The 16,926-nt window shown below is 44.5% G+C and overlaps 1 protein-coding gene across 4 annotated transcripts in view; it reads left to right on the top strand.

Annotated features, from left to right (window-relative positions):
• The window catches only part of mapk15 (mitogen-activated protein kinase 15), a 177,028-nt gene that overhangs the window by 146,781 nt on the left and 13,321 nt on the right, over window positions 1-16,926 (top strand). The window contains exon 14 of one of the 4 annotated variants that reach the window (XM_072254352.1): window positions 13,704-14,101. The exons of the other annotated variants lie outside the window; for them this stretch is intronic. Within the exon in view, the coding sequence (XP_072110453.1) occupies window positions 13,704-13,733 (30 nt within the window). The 3' untranslated portion in view covers window positions 13,734-14,101. Of the gene's footprint in view, window positions 1-13,703; window positions 14,102-16,926 lie in introns of those variants that run through there. 4 annotated transcript variants of the gene reach the window in all.

Raw genomic sequence — 16,926 nt, 5'->3', positions numbered from 1 at the left:
ACTAAGACTGATGATGGAACAAAATTACAGTCAACAGGATGAGTTGCTGCATAAAAGTCAGGCAAAATTGAAAAGGGTGAATACAGGATTAAAGGTGATACATTTGAATGTGCACAGTATATGGAATGAGGCTGATGAACTTGTTGTACAGTTACAGATTAGCAAGTACCATGTTGTAGCCATCACAGAATCATGGCTGAAAGAAGACAAGAGCTGGAAGCTTAATGTTCAAGGATTCACATTGTCTTCTTGCCAATCCTTTTGATACAGAGGGGATGGTGTGACTCTGTTGGGAAAAAATGAAATTCAATGAAATTAGGTATTTGATAAGGTACCCCATGCAAGGCTTATTGAGAAAGTAAGGAGGCATAGGATCCAAGGGGACATTGCTTTGTGGATCCAGAACTGGCTTGCCCACAGAAGGCAAAGAGTGGTTGTAGACGGGTCATATTCTGAATGGAGGTTAATCACCAGTGGTGTGCCTCAGCGATCTGTTCTGGGACCCCTACTCTTTGTGACTTTTATAAATGACCTGGATGAGGAAGTGGAGGGCTGGGTTAGTAAGTGTGCTGATGGCAGAAAGGTTGGGGGTGTTGTGGATAGTGTAGAGGGATGTCAGAGGTTACAGCGGGACATTGATAGGATGGAAAACTGGGCTGAGAAGTGGCAGATGGAGTTCAACCCAGATAAGTGTGAAGTGGTGCATTGTGGTAGGTCAAATATGATGGCAGAATATAGTATTAATGGTAAGACTTGGCAGTGTGGAGGATCAGAGGGATCTTGGGGTCCAAGTCCATAGGACACTCAAAGCAGCTGCGCAGGTTAACTCTGTGGTTACGAAAGTATATGGTGCATTGGCCTTCATCAATTGTGGGATTGAGTTTAGGAGCCAAGAGGTAATGTTACAGTTATATTGGAGCCTGGTCAGACCCCACTTGGAGTACTGTGCTCATTTCTGGTTATCTCACTACAGGAAGGATATGGAAACTATAGAAAGGGTGCAGAGGAGATTTATAAGGATGTTGTCTGGATTGGGGAGTATGCCTTATGAGAACAGGTTGAGTCAACTCGGCCTTTTCTCCTTGAAGCGGTGGAGGATGAGAAGTGACCTGATAGAGGTGTATAAGATGATGAAAGGCATTGATCCTATGGATATTCGGAGGCTTTTTCCCAGGCCTGAAATGGCTAGCACAAGAGGGCACAGTTTTAAGATGGTTGGAAGTAGATGTAGAGGAGATGTCAGCTCTTTATACAGAGAGTAGTGAGTGTGTGGAATGGGCAGCCGGCAACGGTGGTGGAGGTGGATATGATAGGGTCTTTTAAGAGGTACTCCTGGACAGGTACATGGACCTCAGAAAAATAGAGGGCTATGGGTAAACCTAGGTGATTTCTAAGGTAAGTACATGTTCAGCACAGCTTTGTGGGCCGAAGAGCCTATATTGTGCTGTACGTTTTCTATGTTTTGAAGATGAGAGGCCTAAAACTGTTCACAATACTCATGGTGAGGCCTCACCAATACCTTTATAAAGCCTCTGTATCACATCCTTGCTCTTGTATTCTAGACCTCTTAAATGAATGCTAACGTGGCACTTGCCTTCCTCACCACCGACTCAACTTGCAAGTTAACCCTGGGTGTTCTGTACAAGGACTCCCAAGTCCCTCTGCATTTGAGATTCCCTGTTTAGAAAGTAGTCCACACATTTATTTCTACTACCAAGGTGCATGACCATGCATTTTCCAACATTGTATTTCATTTGCCACTTTCTTCCTCATTCTCCAAATCTGTCTTAGTCCTTCTGCATCCTACCTGTTTCCTCAACACTACCTGTCTCTCCTCCAATCTTTGTATGATCTGCAAACTTGGCAACAAAGCCATCTATTCCATCATCTAAATCATTTATACACAGCATGAAAAGAAGTAGTCCCAACACTGACTCCTGCGGAACACCACTAGTCACTGACAGCCAACCAGAAAAGTATCTTTTTATTCCTACTCACTGCCTCCTACCAATCAGCCAATGCTCTGACTATGTTAATAACTTTTCTGTAATACCATAGCCCCTAACTTAGTAAGCAGCCTCATGTCAGGCACCTTGTCAAAAGCATTCTGAAAGTCTAAATATACAACATCCACTACATCCCCTTTATCCATCGTCAAGGAATTCCGCCAGGTTTGTCAAGCAGGATTTTCCCTGAGGCAAACCATGCTGATTTTGTACTATCTTGTCCTGTGTCACCAAGCACTCCATCACCTCACCCTTAACAATTGACTCCAACATCTTCCCAACCACTGAGGTCTGGCTAAATGGTCAATAATATCCTTTCTACTTCCTTCCTCCTCACATCTCCTTTCGGGAAGATGTGGAATCGATATGGGTAGAGCTGCGTAACACTAAGGGGCAGAAGACACTGGTGGGAGTTGTGTGCAGGCCACCTAACAGTAGTAGTGTCAGAGATGGTATTAAACAGGAAATTGGAAATGTGTGCAATAAAGGAACAGCAGTTATAATGGGTGACTTCAATCTACATGTAGATTGGGTGAACCAAATTGGTAAAGGTGCTGAGGAAGAGGATTTCTTGGAATGTATGCGGGATGGTTTTTTGAACCAACATGTCGAGGAACCGACTAGAGAGCAGGCTATTCTGGACTGGGTTTTGAGCAATGAGGAAGGGTTAATTAGCAATCTTGTCGTGAGAGGCCCCTTGGGTAAGAGTGACCATAATATGGTGGAATTCTTCATTAAGATGGAGAGTGACATAGTTAATTCAGAAACAAAGGTTCTGAACTTAAAGGGGTAACTTTGAAGGTATGAGACGTGAATTAGCTAAGATAGACTGGCAAATAACACTTAAAGGATTGACGGTGGATATGCAATGGCAAGCATTTAAAGGTTGCATGGATGAACTGCAACAAATGTTCATCCCAGTTTGGCAAAAGAATAAATCAAGGAAGGTAGTGCACCCGTGGCTGACAAGAGAAATTAGGGATAGTATCAATTCCAAAGAAGCAACATACAAATTAGCCAGAGAAAGTGGCTCACCTGAGGACTGGGAGAAATTCAGAGTTCAGCAGAGGAGGACAAAGGGCTTAATTAGGAAGGGGAAAAAAGATTATGAGAGAAAACTGGCAGGCAACATAAAAACGGACTGTAAAAGCTTTTATAGATATGTAAAAAGGAAAAGACTGGTAAAGACAAATGTAGGTCCCCTGCAGGCAGAAACAGGTGAGTTGATTATGGGGAGCAAGGACGTGGCAGACCAATTGAATAATTACTTTGGTTCTGTCTTCACTAAGGAGGACATAAATAATCTTCCAGAAATAGTAGGGGACAGAGGGTCCAGTGAGATGGCGGAACTGAGCGAAATACATGTTAGTAGGGAAGTGGTGTTAGGTAAATTGAAGGGATTGAAGGCAGATAAATCCCCAGGGCCAGATGGTCTGCATCCCAGGATGCTTAAGGAAGTAGCCCAAGAAATAGTGGATGCATTAGTGATAATTTTTCAAAACTCGTTAGATTCTGGACTAGTTCCTGAGGATTGGAGGGTGGCTAATGTAACTCCACTTTTTAAAAAAGGAGGGAGAGAGAAACCGGGGAATTATAGACCGGTTAGCCTAACGTCGGTGGTGGGGAAACTGCTGGAGTCAGTTATCAAGGATGTGATAACAGCACATTTGGAAAGCGGTGAAATAATCGGACAAAGTCAGCATGGATTTGTGAAAGGAAAATCATATCTGACGAATCTCATAGAATTTTTTGAGGATGTAACTAGTAGAGTGGATAGGGGAGAACCAGTGGATGTGGTATATTTGGATTTTCAGAAGGCTTTTGACAAGGTCCCACACAGGAGATTAGTGTGCAAACTTAAAGCACACGGTATTGGGGGTAAGGTATTGGTGTGGGTGGAGAGTTGGTTAGCAGACAGGAAGCAAAGAGTGGGAATAAACGGGACCTTTTCAGAATGGCAGGCGGTGACTAGTGGGGTACCGCAAGGCTCAGTGCTGGGACCTCAGTTGTTTACAATATATATTAATGACTTGGATGAGGGAATTAAATGCAGCATCTCCAAGTTTGCGGATGACACGAAGCTGGGTGGCAGTGTTAGCTGTGAGGAGGTTGCTAAGAGGATGCAGGGTGACTTGGATAGGTTGGGTGAGTGGGCAAATTTATGGCAGATGCAATCTAATGTGGATAAATGTGAAGTTATCCACTTTGGTGGCAAAAATAGGAAAACAGATTATTATCTGAATGGTGGCCGATTTGGAAAAGGGGAGGTGCAACGTGACCTGGGTGTCATTATACACCAGTCATTGAAAGTGGGCATGCAGATACAGCAGGCGGTGAAAAAGGCGAATGGTATGCTGGCATTTATAGCGAGAGGATTTGAGTACAGGAGCAGGGAGGTACTACTGCAGTTGTACAAGGCCATGGTGAGACCACACCTGGAGTATTGTGTGCAGTTTTGGTCCCCTAATCTGAGGAAAGACATCCTTGCCATAGAGGGAGTACAGAGAAGGTTCACCAGATTGATTCCTGGGATGGCAGGACTTTCATATGAAGAAAGAATGGATGAACTGGGCTTGTACTCGTTGGAATTTAGAAGATTGAGGGGGGATCTGATTGAAACGTATAAGATCCTAAAGGGATTGGACAGGCTAGATGCAGGAAGATTGTTCCCGATGTTGGGGAAGTCCAGAACGAGGGGTCACAGTTTGAGGATAGAGGGGAAGCCTTTTAGGACCGAGATTAGGAAAAACTTCTTCACACAGAGAGTGGTGAATCTGTGGAATTCTCTGCCACAGGAAACAGTTGAGGCCAGTTCATTGGCTATATTTAAGAGGGAGTTAGATATGGCCCTTGTGGCTACGGGGGTCAGGGGGTATGGAGGGAAGGCTGGGGCGGTGTTCTGAGTTGGATGATCAGGCATGATCATAATAAATGGCGGTGCAGGCTCGAAGGGCCGAATGGCCTACTCCTGCACCTATTTTCTATGTTTCTATGTTTAAAGAGGACTGCAATTTTGTAGTCATCTGGCACCATGCCAGAGGTCAATGATTTTTGAAAGATTATTTCTAATAGCACCACAATCTCTAATTTTACCTCATTCAGGATATTAGGTTGCAGTTCATCTGGTCCCAGTGACCTGTATACCTTTAGATAAGAACATAAGAAATAACAGCAGGAGTAGGTCATCAGGCCCATCGAGCCTGCCCGCCATTTAATAAGATCATGGCTGATCTGTCCGTAAACTCGGCTCTATCTACCTGCCTTTTCCCCATAACCCTTAATTCCCCTACTATGTTAAAATCTATCTAACTGTATCTTAAATATATTTAGTGAAGAAGCCTCAGCTGCTTCCCTGGGCAGAGAATTCCACAGATTCACCACTCTCTGGGGAAAAACAGTTTCTCCTCATCTCCATCCTAAATCTTCTCCCCTGAATCTTGAGGCAATGTCCCCTAGTTCTAGTCTCACCTACCAATGGAAACAACTTTCCTACTTCTATCTTAACTATCCTTTTCAAAATTTTGTATGTTTTATAAGATCCCCTCTTATTCTTCTGAATTTCAGAGAGTAGAAACATAGAAAACCTACAACTCCATACAGGCCCTTCGGCCCACAGAGTTGTGCCAAACATCTCCCTACCTTAGAAATTACTAGGCTTACCTATAGCCCTCTATTTTACTAAGCTCCATGTACCTATCCAAAAGTCTCTTAAAAGACCCTATCTAAGCGGCCTCCACCACTGTTGCTGGCAGCACATTCCACGCACTCACCACTCTCTGAGTAAAAAACTTACCCCTGACATTTCCTCTGTACCTGCTCCCCAGTACCTTAAACCTGTGTCCTCTTGTGGCAACCATTTCAGCTCTGGGAAATGGTTGACTATCCACATGATCAATGCCTCTCATCATCTTATACACCTCTATCAGGTCACCTCTCATCTTCCGACGCTCCATGGAGAAAAGGCCGAGTTCGCTCATAAGACATGCTCCCCAATCCAGGCAACATCCTTGTAAATCTCTCCTGCACCCTTTCTATGGCTTCCACATCCTTTCTGTAGTGAAGTGACCAGAACTGAGCACAGAACTCCAAGTAGGGTCTGACCAGAGTCCTATGCAGTTGTAACATTACCTCTCGGCTCTTTAACTCAATCGTACGGTTGATGAAGGCCAATGTTGGGAGGCCAGTATATAACTGCAATCAACGTCCTTTTACCCTTGCATTTTCTTAACTCAACTCACAAGGATTCAACATCTTCCAGTAGCAGTAGAGCCACACCACCCCCTCTGCCTACCTTCCTATCCCTCCGATCTAACGTGTAACCTTGGACATTCAGCTCCCAACTACAACCATCCTTCAGCCACGAATCACTTATGGCCACAACATCTACCTGGCAACCTCTAATATTGCAACAAGATCATCCACCTTATTTCTTATACAATACCTTTTAGATACATTTAGATACAATACCTTGAGTACCGTATTTGCTATCCTTTCTGATTCTGCATCCCTAATGATTTGATACTCAGCCTGTTGGCTGCAACTAAGTCCCATCACCTGCCTGCCCTTCCTGACAATCTGACTGCACACTGTCTTTACTCTTTTACCATCCTTCCTATCCTGAGTCTCTTCTCTCCAGTTCCCACCACCCTGCCAAGTTAGTTTAAACCCTTCCCATCAGCTCTAACGAGCCTGCCCACGAGAATATTGGTTCCCCTCGGGCTCAGGTGCCACCCGTCACTTTTGAACAGGTCATACCTTCCCCTGAAGAGATCCCAGTTATTCAAGAACCTGAAGCCCTGCCCCTTGCACCAGCTTCTCAGCCACGCATTTATCTGCCAAATCATCCTGTTTCTACCCTCACTGGCATGTTTAATCCTAGCCTAATCACAGAACCATTTACAATGACCAATTAGCCTCCCAACTGGTACATCCTTGGACTGTGGGAGGAAAATGAAACATCCAGAGAGAACATATTAACTCCTTACAGGCAGCAGGCAGGAATTGAACTCTGGTTTCCTGTACTGTAAAGCATTGTGCTAGCCGCTACAACTCTGCCATGGCCAGATCGTTGGCATAGGTCATGAAATTTGTAGTGTTTGTGGATACAACGCAATACATAAAAATAGAAAAATATGAACTACAGTAAGTATGTATATATATTGAATAGTTAAATAAGTAACGCAAAAGTAAAAATTAAAAACTGGTGAGGTAGTGTTCACAGGTTCAATGTCCATTCAGAGATCAAGTGGCAGAGGGAAACAAGCTGTCTCTGAATCACCGAGAGTGTGCCTTCAGGCTTCTGCACCTCCTCCCTAATGACAGCAATGAGTACAAGGCATGTCCTGGTTGACGTGGATGCTGCCTTTTTCAGGCATCATTCCTTGAAGATGACCTGGATGCTATGGGAGCTAGTGCCCATGATGGAGCCTACTAAGTTGACAATTCTCTGTAGCTTATTCCGATCCTTTGCAGTAGCGCCCCCGCCCCACCATACCAGATAGTGAAGCAGCTAGTTTGAATTCTTTCCACGGTACATCTATAGAAATTTGCAAGTGTTTTTAGTGACGCACCAAATCTCCTCAAGCTCCTAATGAAATATAGCTGCTGTCGTGCCTTCTTCATGTTGCATCGATTATTTGGGCCTGAGATAGATCTTCAGAGATATTGACACCTAAGAACTTGAAATTGCTCACTCTTTCCACTTCTGATCTCTCTGTGAGGACTGGTGTGCCTTCCCTCATATTTCCTTTTCTGCAGTCCACAATCAGTTCTTTGGTATTACTGATGTTGAATGAAAGGGTTTTGTAGCGACACCACTCAACTAGCTGATATATCTCGCTCCTGTACGCCGTCTTGACACCATCTGAATTCTCCCAACAGTAGTTGTATCATCTGCAAATTTATAGATGGCATTTGAGCAGTGTACACAGTCATGGGCTTGAGAGAGTAGATTAGTGGAGTAAGCACACATCCCTGAGGTGTGCTGGCAATGACTGTCAGCCATGTGGACATGTTCTTTCTGATCTGCACAGACTGTGGTCTTCCAGTTAGGAAGTCAAGGATCTATTTGCAGAGAGAGGTACAGAGTCCTAGGTTCTGTACCTTTTCAATCATCACTGTGTTGTCACAAGAATCACCCCTTGTAATAACGAAGTGAGACACAGATAATATGTATTTATCGACAAGTAACTTCTATTGTTTCCACTAAAAGCACGTGGGTTCACAAACTGGGTCCGTGTGCACCCTACTGAAATCCCTGACCCTCCACGAACAGTCAGTGAAGAGAAAAGGTATTAATCGGGAAAGGACGCAAACACAAGGAATTCTGCAGATGCTAGAAATTCAAGCAACACACATCAAAGTTGCTGGTGAACGCAGCACAGCAGGCAGCATCTCTAGGAAGAGGTACAGTCGACGGTTCAGGCCAAGACCCTTAAAAGGTTGGAACGGGAACAAGGTGTGGTGAAGTCGAGAAGGGTCTCGGCCTGAAACGTCGACTGTACCTCTTCCTAGAGATGCTGCCTGGCCTGCTGCGTTCACCAGCAGCTTTGATGTGCGTAACCAGGAAAGGAGTCTGCACTGGCCAGGCATTCCTTGGGCTCTCAGTCTCCATGTGTCTGTGGGGTCCTCGTTGTGTGCAATGGTTGGTCTGTGCCTGCTGGAGAGTTATCGCTCCTGTGTATTTGCAGCTGCTGAGTCTTGTACTGTTCCTCATCAATTGGACCATTCGATCTCCATCCCATTGGCTCAAGGTCACCTGACCTACCTGGGTCACTTTTTTACTGGTCATTGTACAGGGCTGCAACCAATATTGTTTCATGGCTCTGCCCACCCAGCCTTGTGTATTTGTGTCTTTACACTCTGACTGATCCAAACCAGTTAAATGAGACAACCCAGTCAGAGTCTAACGAGATTACCAATTGCAGGTCTGGCATTTTACGTAACAAGTAGCTACTCCTCTGAGAATGGTTTCAGGTTTTGTCAAGTCAAGCCAAGCCACTTTTTATTGTCATTTCAACCATAACTGCTGGGACAGAACATAGTAAAAACGAGACAGTGTTTTCCAGGACCATGGTGCTACATGAAACAATACAAAAACTACACTGAACTACATAAGAAAAAACACAAAAACTACACTAGACTATAGACCTATCCAGGACTGCATAAAGTGCACAAAACAGTGCAGGCATTACAATAAATAATAATAAATAATAAACAAGACAATAGACACAGTAGAGGGCAGTAGGTTGGTGTCAGTCCAGGCTCTGGGTATTGAGTCTGATGGCTTGGGGGAAGAAACTGTTACATAGTGTGGTCGTGAGAGCCCGAATGCTTTGGTGTCTTTTTCCAGATGACAGAAGGGAGAAGAGTTTATATGAGGGGTGTGTGGGGTCCTTCATAACGCTGTTTGCTTTACGGATGCAGCGTGTGGTGCAAATGTCTGTAATAGCGGGAAGAGAGACCCCGATGATCTTCTCAGCAGACCTCACTATCCGCTGCAGGGTCTTGTGATCCGAGATGGTGCAATTTCCGAACCAGGCCATGATGTAGCTGCTCAGGATGCTCTCAATACAACCTCTGTAGAATGTGGTGAGGATGGCGGGGGTGGGGGGGGGAGATGGACTTTTCTCAGTCTTCGCTGAAAGTAGAGACGCTGCTGGGCCGTCTTTGCTATGGAGCTGGTGTTGAGGGACCAGGTGAGAATCTCTGCCAGGTGGACACCAAGAAATTTGTGCTCTTAACGTTCTCTACAGAGGAGTTGTTGATGTTCAGTGGACAGTGGTCACTCCATGTCCTCCTGAAGTCAACAACCATCTCCTTTGTTTTGTTTATGTTCAGAGACAGGTTGTTGGCTCTGCACCAGTCCGTTAGCCGCTGCACCTCCTCTCTGTATGCTGACTCATCGCATTTATTGCTCTGATTAGATTGCCCCAGAGCAAGAATCAGTTCAGAGTCCATGCCCTTTACATAACAAATGGCTACTTGTTTGAGAATGGTCTCAAGTTTAGCAGATCATTACCTGAAGTTTCCTGTGCATTCAGTTGCTCTGATTAGGTTATCCAAGAGCAAGAATCAGGATACGTCCACACTACGCCGGATAATTTTGAAAACGAAGCCTTTTCTCTTCGTTTTGCCCTCCCGTCCACACTGAGCCGGCGTTTTCAGCCCCCGAAAACGGAGATTTTCGAAAACACTCTCCAGAATGAATAAATCTGAAAACTCTTAATATCCGGTGTGGTGTGTACGGGATAAACAGAAAGATTTTAAAACGTTGTCATGACAACACCACAACAACAATGCTTTTTTCTGCTTCTGCTTGGTACTGCGCAAGCTGTTATAACGCGCAGTCGGTGTGAACAGCGTGAGAGTTAAATTGTAAAGTGAGCTTCTTTTGACTATTTAAAAACGCTGACATGACATGCCGGAACGTTGTTTTCTTGAACGCCACCACCTAACAATTTCAGAACAGACGGACGAGACTGAAGCCCGAAGGGTTAGAAATGGCTCACCAAATACTTTGACCCATAGTTTACTGAATAAATAAGTATACTCACTTCGCCCTGTTTTCTGTCCTTGCTTGTATGAAGGTGGTTTACCTATTTATGCAAGTACTTCTCTGACAATAGATGTGTAACAGCCTAATGTAACATTGTATGGAAATACAAGATAATGCTGATACAGACGTTTTATACATTTAACAAGGTACTTTATTAATGCAACAGAGTTAGTCAGTTTTTCAATGTTCGTCGTCAGCTGGGTCATACTGTCCGTGAACTCCCTGTCGGATGCCTCCATACGCTCCAGTATTTGTTTTTTTTTAAGTTTTAAGTCCTCCTGCGCGAGAGCCAAGAACAATTCCTTTAAAGTTTTTCTACTCTAACTGGACAAACACGCACTAAGTATATGGTTTCCTCTTCGCTTGTTTTTTTGTGTCCTGCGCATGCCCAGTAGGAGGAGATTCGCCCAAATATCCGCCTAATGTGGACGGAGATATTTTAAAAAACGCTTAGTGTGGACGCCTGTCATTTTTACTCGAAACCAGCGTTTTCAAAATTATCTGGCATAGTGTGGACATAGCCTCAGCTTAGAGTCTACAGAAAGGGGGAAAACAAAGACAATTTGGGTGAACCAAATTGGTAAAGGTGCTGAGGAAGAGGATTTCTTGGAATGTATGCGGGATGGTTTTTTGAACCAACATGTCGAGGAACCAACTAGAGAGCAGGCTATTCTGGACTGGGTTCTGAGCAATGAGGAAGGGTTAATTAGCAATCTTGTCGTGAGAGGCCCCTTGGGTAAGAGTGACCATAATATGGTGGAATTCTTCATTAAGATGGAGAGTGACATAGTTAATTCAGAAACAAAGGTTCTGAACTTAAAGAGGGGTAACTTTGAAGGTATGAGACGTGAATTAGCTAAGATAGACTGGCAAATGACACTTAAAGGATTGACGGTGGATATGCAATGGCAAGCATTTAAAGGTTGCATGGATGAACTACAACAATTGTTCATCCCAGTTTGGCAAAAGAATAAATCAAGGAAGGTAGGCTGACAAGAGAAATTAGGGATAGTATCAATTCCAAAGAAGAAGCATACAAATTAGCCAGAGAAAGTGGCTCACCTGAGGACTGGGAGAAATTCAGAGTTCAGCAGAGGAGGACAAAGGGCTTAATTAGGAAGGGGAAAAAAGATTATGAGAGAAAACTGGCAGGGAACATAAAAACGGACTGTAAAAGCTTTTATAGATATGTGAAAAGGAAAAGACTGGTAAAGACAAATGTAGGTCCCCTGCAGACAGAAACAGGTGAATTGATTATGGGGAGCAAGGACATGGCAGACCAATTGAATAATTACTTTGGTTCTGTCTTCACTAAGGAGGACATAAATAATCTTCCAGAAATAGTAGGGGACAGAGGGTCCAGTGAGATGGAGGAACTGAGCGAAATACATGTTAGTAGGGAAGTGGTGTTAGGTAAACTGAAGGGATTGAAGGCAGATAAATCCCCAGGGCCAGATGGTCTGCATCCTAGAGTGCTTAAGGAAGTAGCCCAAGAAATAGTGGATGCATTAGTGATAATTTTTCAAAACTCGTTAGATTCTGGACTAGTTCCTGAGGATTGGAGGGTGGCTAATGTAACCCCACTTTTTAAAAAAGGAGGGAGAGAGAAACTGGGGAATTATAGACCGGTTAGCCTAACATCAGTGGTGGGGAAACTGCTGGAGTCAGTTATCAAGGATGTGATAACAGCACATTTGGAAAGCGGTGAAATGATCGGACAAAGTCAGCATGGATTTGTGAAAGGAAAATCATGTCTGACGAATCTCATAGAATTTTTTGAGGATGTAACTAGTAGAGTGGATAGGGGAGAACCAGTGGATGTGGTATATTTGGATTTTCAAAAGGCTTTTGACAAGGTCCCACACAGGAGATTAGTGTGCAAACTTAAAGCACACGGTATTAGGGGTAAGGTATTGGTGTGGGTGGAGAATTGGTTAGCAGACAGGAAGCAAAGAGTGGGAATAAACGGGACCTTTTCAGAATGGCAGGCGGTGACTAGTGGGGTACCGCAAGGCTCAGTGCTGGGACCCCAGTTGTTTACAATATATATTAATGACTTGGATGAGGGAATTAAATGCAGCATCTCCAAGTTTGCGGATGACATGAAGCTGGGTGGCGGTGTTGGCTGTGAGGAGGATGCTAAGAGGATGCAGGGTGACTTGGATAGGTTGGGTGAGTGGGCAAATTCATGGCAGATGCAATTTAATGTGGATAAATGTGAAGTTATCCACTTTGGTGGCAAAAATAGGAAAACAGATTATTATCTGAATGGTGGCCGATTAGGAAAAGGGGAGGTGCAACGAGACCTGCGTGTCATTATACACCAGTTATTGAAAGTGGGCATGCAGGTACAGCAGGCGGTGAAAAAGGCGAATGGTATGCTGGCATTTATAGCGAGAGGATTCGAGTACAGGAGCAGGGAGGTACTACTGCAGTTGTATAAGGCCTTGGTGAGACCACACCTGGAGTATTGTGTACAGTTTTGGTCCCCTCATCTGAGGAAAGACATCCTTGCCATAGAGGGAGTACAAAGAAGGTTCACCAGATTGATTCCTGGGATGGCAGGACTTTCATATGAAGGAAGACTGGATGAACTGGGCTTGTACTCGTTGGAATTTAGAAGATTGAGGGGGGATCTGATTGAAATGTATAAAATCCTAAAGGGATTGGACAGGCTAGATGCAGGAAGATTGTTCCCGATGTTGGGGAAGTCCAGAACGAGGGGCCACAGTTTGAGGATAGAGGGGAAGCCTTTTAGGACCGAGATTAGGAAAAACTTCTTCACACAGAGAGTGGTGAATCTGTGGAATTCTCTGCCACAGGAAACAGTTGAGGCCAGTCATTGGCTATATTTAAGAGGGAGTTAGATATGGCCCTTGTGGCTATGGGGGTCAGGGGGTATGGAGGGAAGGCTGGGGCGGTGTTCTGAGTTGGATGATCAGCCATGATCATAATAAATGGTGGTGCAGGCTCGAAGGGCCGAATGGCCTACTCCTGCACCTATTTTCTATGTTTCTATGTGACTAGTTTGTCTGCTTCCCCTGTCCGTGATCAGAGTGAAGTTTCTTCTGGCCAACAGTGTTAAATGCTGAGCTGTAATCAATAAACAGCATCCTGACACAGGTATTTGTATTGTCCAGATGATCCTAAGCCATGTGAAGAGCCAGTGAGATCTCATCTCCCTTAGGCTACGTCCACACTACGCCGGATAATTTTGAAAATGCCGGTTTCAAGTAAAAACGACAGGCATCCGCACTAAGTGTTTTTCAAGATATCTCCGTCCACATTAGGCGAATATTTGGGCGAATCTCCTCCTACTGGGCATGCGCAGGACACAAAAAAAACAAGCGAAGAGGAAATGATATACTTGGTGCGTGTTTCTCCAGTTACAGAGTAGAAAAACTTTAAAGGAATTGCTCTTGGTTCTTGCGCAGGAGGACTTAAAACTTAAAAAAAACAAATACTGGAGCGTATGGAGGCAACCGACAGGGAGTTCACGGACAGTATGACCCAGCTGACGACGAACATTGAAAAACTGACTAACTCTGTTGCATTAATAAAGCACCTTGTTAAATGTATAAAACGTCTGCATCAGCATTATCTTGTATTTCCATACAATGTTACATTAGGCTGTTACACATCTATTGTCAGAGAAGTACTTGCATAAATAGGTAAACCACCTTCATACAAGCAAGGACAGAAAACAGGGCGAAATGAGTATACTTATTTATTCAGTAAGCTATGGGTCAAAGTATTTGGTGAGTACATTTCTAACCCTTCTGGCTTCAGTCTCGTCCGTCTGTTCTGAAATTGTTAGGTGGTGGCGTTCAAGAAAACAACGTTCCGGCATGTCATGACAGCGTTTTTAAATAGTCAAAAAAAGCTCACTTTACAATTTAACTCTCACGCCGTTCACACCGACTGCGCGTTATAACAGCTTGCACAGTACCAAGCAGAAGCAGAAAAAAGCATTGTTGTTGTGGTGTTGTCATGACAATGTTTTTAAATCTCTCCATTTACCCTGTACACACTACGCCGGATATTAAGCGTTTTCAGATTTATTCACTCTGGAGAGTGTTTTCGAAAATCTCCGTTTTCGGGGGCTGAAAACACCGGCTCAGTGTGGACGGGAGGGCAAAACGAAGAGAAAAAGTTTCATTTTCAAAATTATCCGGCATAGTGTGGACATACCCTTAGTCCTATTGTGGCATAGGCAAATTGCAGTGGGTCCAGATCCTTGCTGAGACAGAAATTAATTCTAGCCATAACCAACTTCTCAAAGGACTTCATCACCATAGATGTGAGTGTTGCTGGACGATAATAGTTAAGGCAGCTCAACCTTCTCTTCTTGGGCTCTGATAGAATTGTTGCCCTTTTGAAGCAGTTGGGAACTTCCACCTGCAGCAATAAGAGATTGAAAATGTCTTTGAGCACCCCCACCAGCTGGTACAGGTTTTCAGAGTCCTACCAGGGGCCTGTCGCCTTGCAAGGTTTCACCTTGTTGAAAGACACCCTGACGTCAACCTCCAAGACAGGGATCACAGGGTCACCAGATGCTGCAGAGATCCTAATAGCTGAAGTTTATTCTCCCTTTCAAAGTGTGCATGAAAAGCATTGAACTCATCTGGGAGTGAAGCATCACAGCTATTCATGATGTTAGGCTTAGCTTTGTAGGAAGTTATTATATTATGAGGACACTCGGTCCTCGTTTATTGTCATTTAGAAATGCATGCATTAAAAAATGATACAACGTTCCTCCAGAATGATATCACAAGAAAACACAGGACAAACCAAGACTAAAACTAACAAAACCACATATTATAACATATAGTTACAACAGTGCAAAGCAATACCGTAATTTGATAAAGAGCAGACCATGAGCATGGTAAAAAAAAGTCTCAAAGTCCCGATAGCCTCATCATCTCATGCAGGCAGCAGAAGGGAGGAACTCTCCCCACCATGAACCTCCAAGTGTCGCCAACTTGCTGATGCAGCACCATTGGAAGCACCTGACCGCAGCGGGCTCTGAGACCGTCCAAAAACTTCGAGCCTCCGACCAGCCCCTCCGACACAGCCTCTCCGAGCACCATCCTCTGCTGAGCGCTTCGACCCCGCCCTAGCTGCCGAGCAACAAGCAAAGCCGAGGACTCAGGGCCTTCTCCTCCGGAGATTCTGGACCACACAGTAGCAGCAGGAGCGAAGCAGGCATTTCAGAGGTTTCACCCGATGTTCCTCTGTGCTCTCACGTCTGTCTCCATCAAATCAGGATTGTGCACGGCACCCTACTTGACAAATAACAGACATCACCACCAGAGTGGCCCCTGCGAGCTGCGTCACGCCGCTCTCTTCTCCCGCCTGCAAACCCTGGCAGAGTTGATGTGCATCTGATTCCACCTCTAACCTTGTTCAGAATTGTTCCTTTGCTCTTGAAATACCCTCTGCAAGTTATACAGTACTTGGGTTGCCATACTTGAATGCCACAGATGGAGCCCTCAGCAGACTACGAATCTCCATGGCTTTTGATTTGGGTATATACAATATGTTCTTGTAGGCACATACTCATCCAGATGCAGTAGGTTTTAATGAAGTCAGTAACAGCTGTGGACTACTCATTCACGCTCAAAAATGAATCCCTGAATCCATTCCACTGATCCAAAGCAATCCTGTAGGCACACCTGTGCTGCCCTTGGGCCTCACTTCTGGTGAAAATAAATGTGAAACCCCTTTTTTATGAAAAGGCATTCAACAAGGGTAACTTTCCCTAATACTTTAACAATACTTAAAACCCCAAACACAAATTCACCTGGGCTGTGGATATCCACCCCATTCAGAACACAAATATTTGTTGCAGGTAATCTCTTTAAATCACACCAAATGGGGTAGTGGAGGTATAATTAGTCCATCTGTGCTGATCACCCCATCCTTGACTAAGCTGTTCCACCGTGAAAATGATCTGTTATGAGTCAACATGATGCTTTCAGATGAGGTCATGCATAGCACAGACCTTCACCGCACTGCTCAGGTGTGTTTCAGAGGTACAGGGGCTAGCGACCCTTGTAACACACATAAAAATTGCTGGTGAATGCAGCAGGCCAGGCAGCATCTATAGGAAGAGATACAGTCGACATTTTGGGCCGAGACCCTTCGTCAGGACTAACTGAAAGAAGAGCTAGTAAGAGATTTTAAAGTGGGAGGGGGAGTGGGAGATCTGAAATGATAGGAGAAGATAGGAGGGGGAGGGATGGAGCTAAGAGCTGGAAAGTTGATTGGCAAAAGGGGTATGAGAGGATCATGGGACAGGAGGTCCAGGGAGAAAGACAAGGGGGAGGGGGGAAGCCCAGAGGATGGGCAAGGAGTATAGTG

The sequence above is a fragment of the Mobula birostris genome, chromosome 3, assembly GCF_030028105.1.
Source record: "Mobula birostris isolate sMobBir1 chromosome 3, sMobBir1.hap1, whole genome shotgun sequence".
Lineage (NCBI taxonomy): Eukaryota > Metazoa > Chordata > Chondrichthyes > Myliobatiformes > Myliobatidae > Mobula > Mobula birostris.
This window is presented reverse-complemented; position numbering and strand designations above follow the sequence as displayed.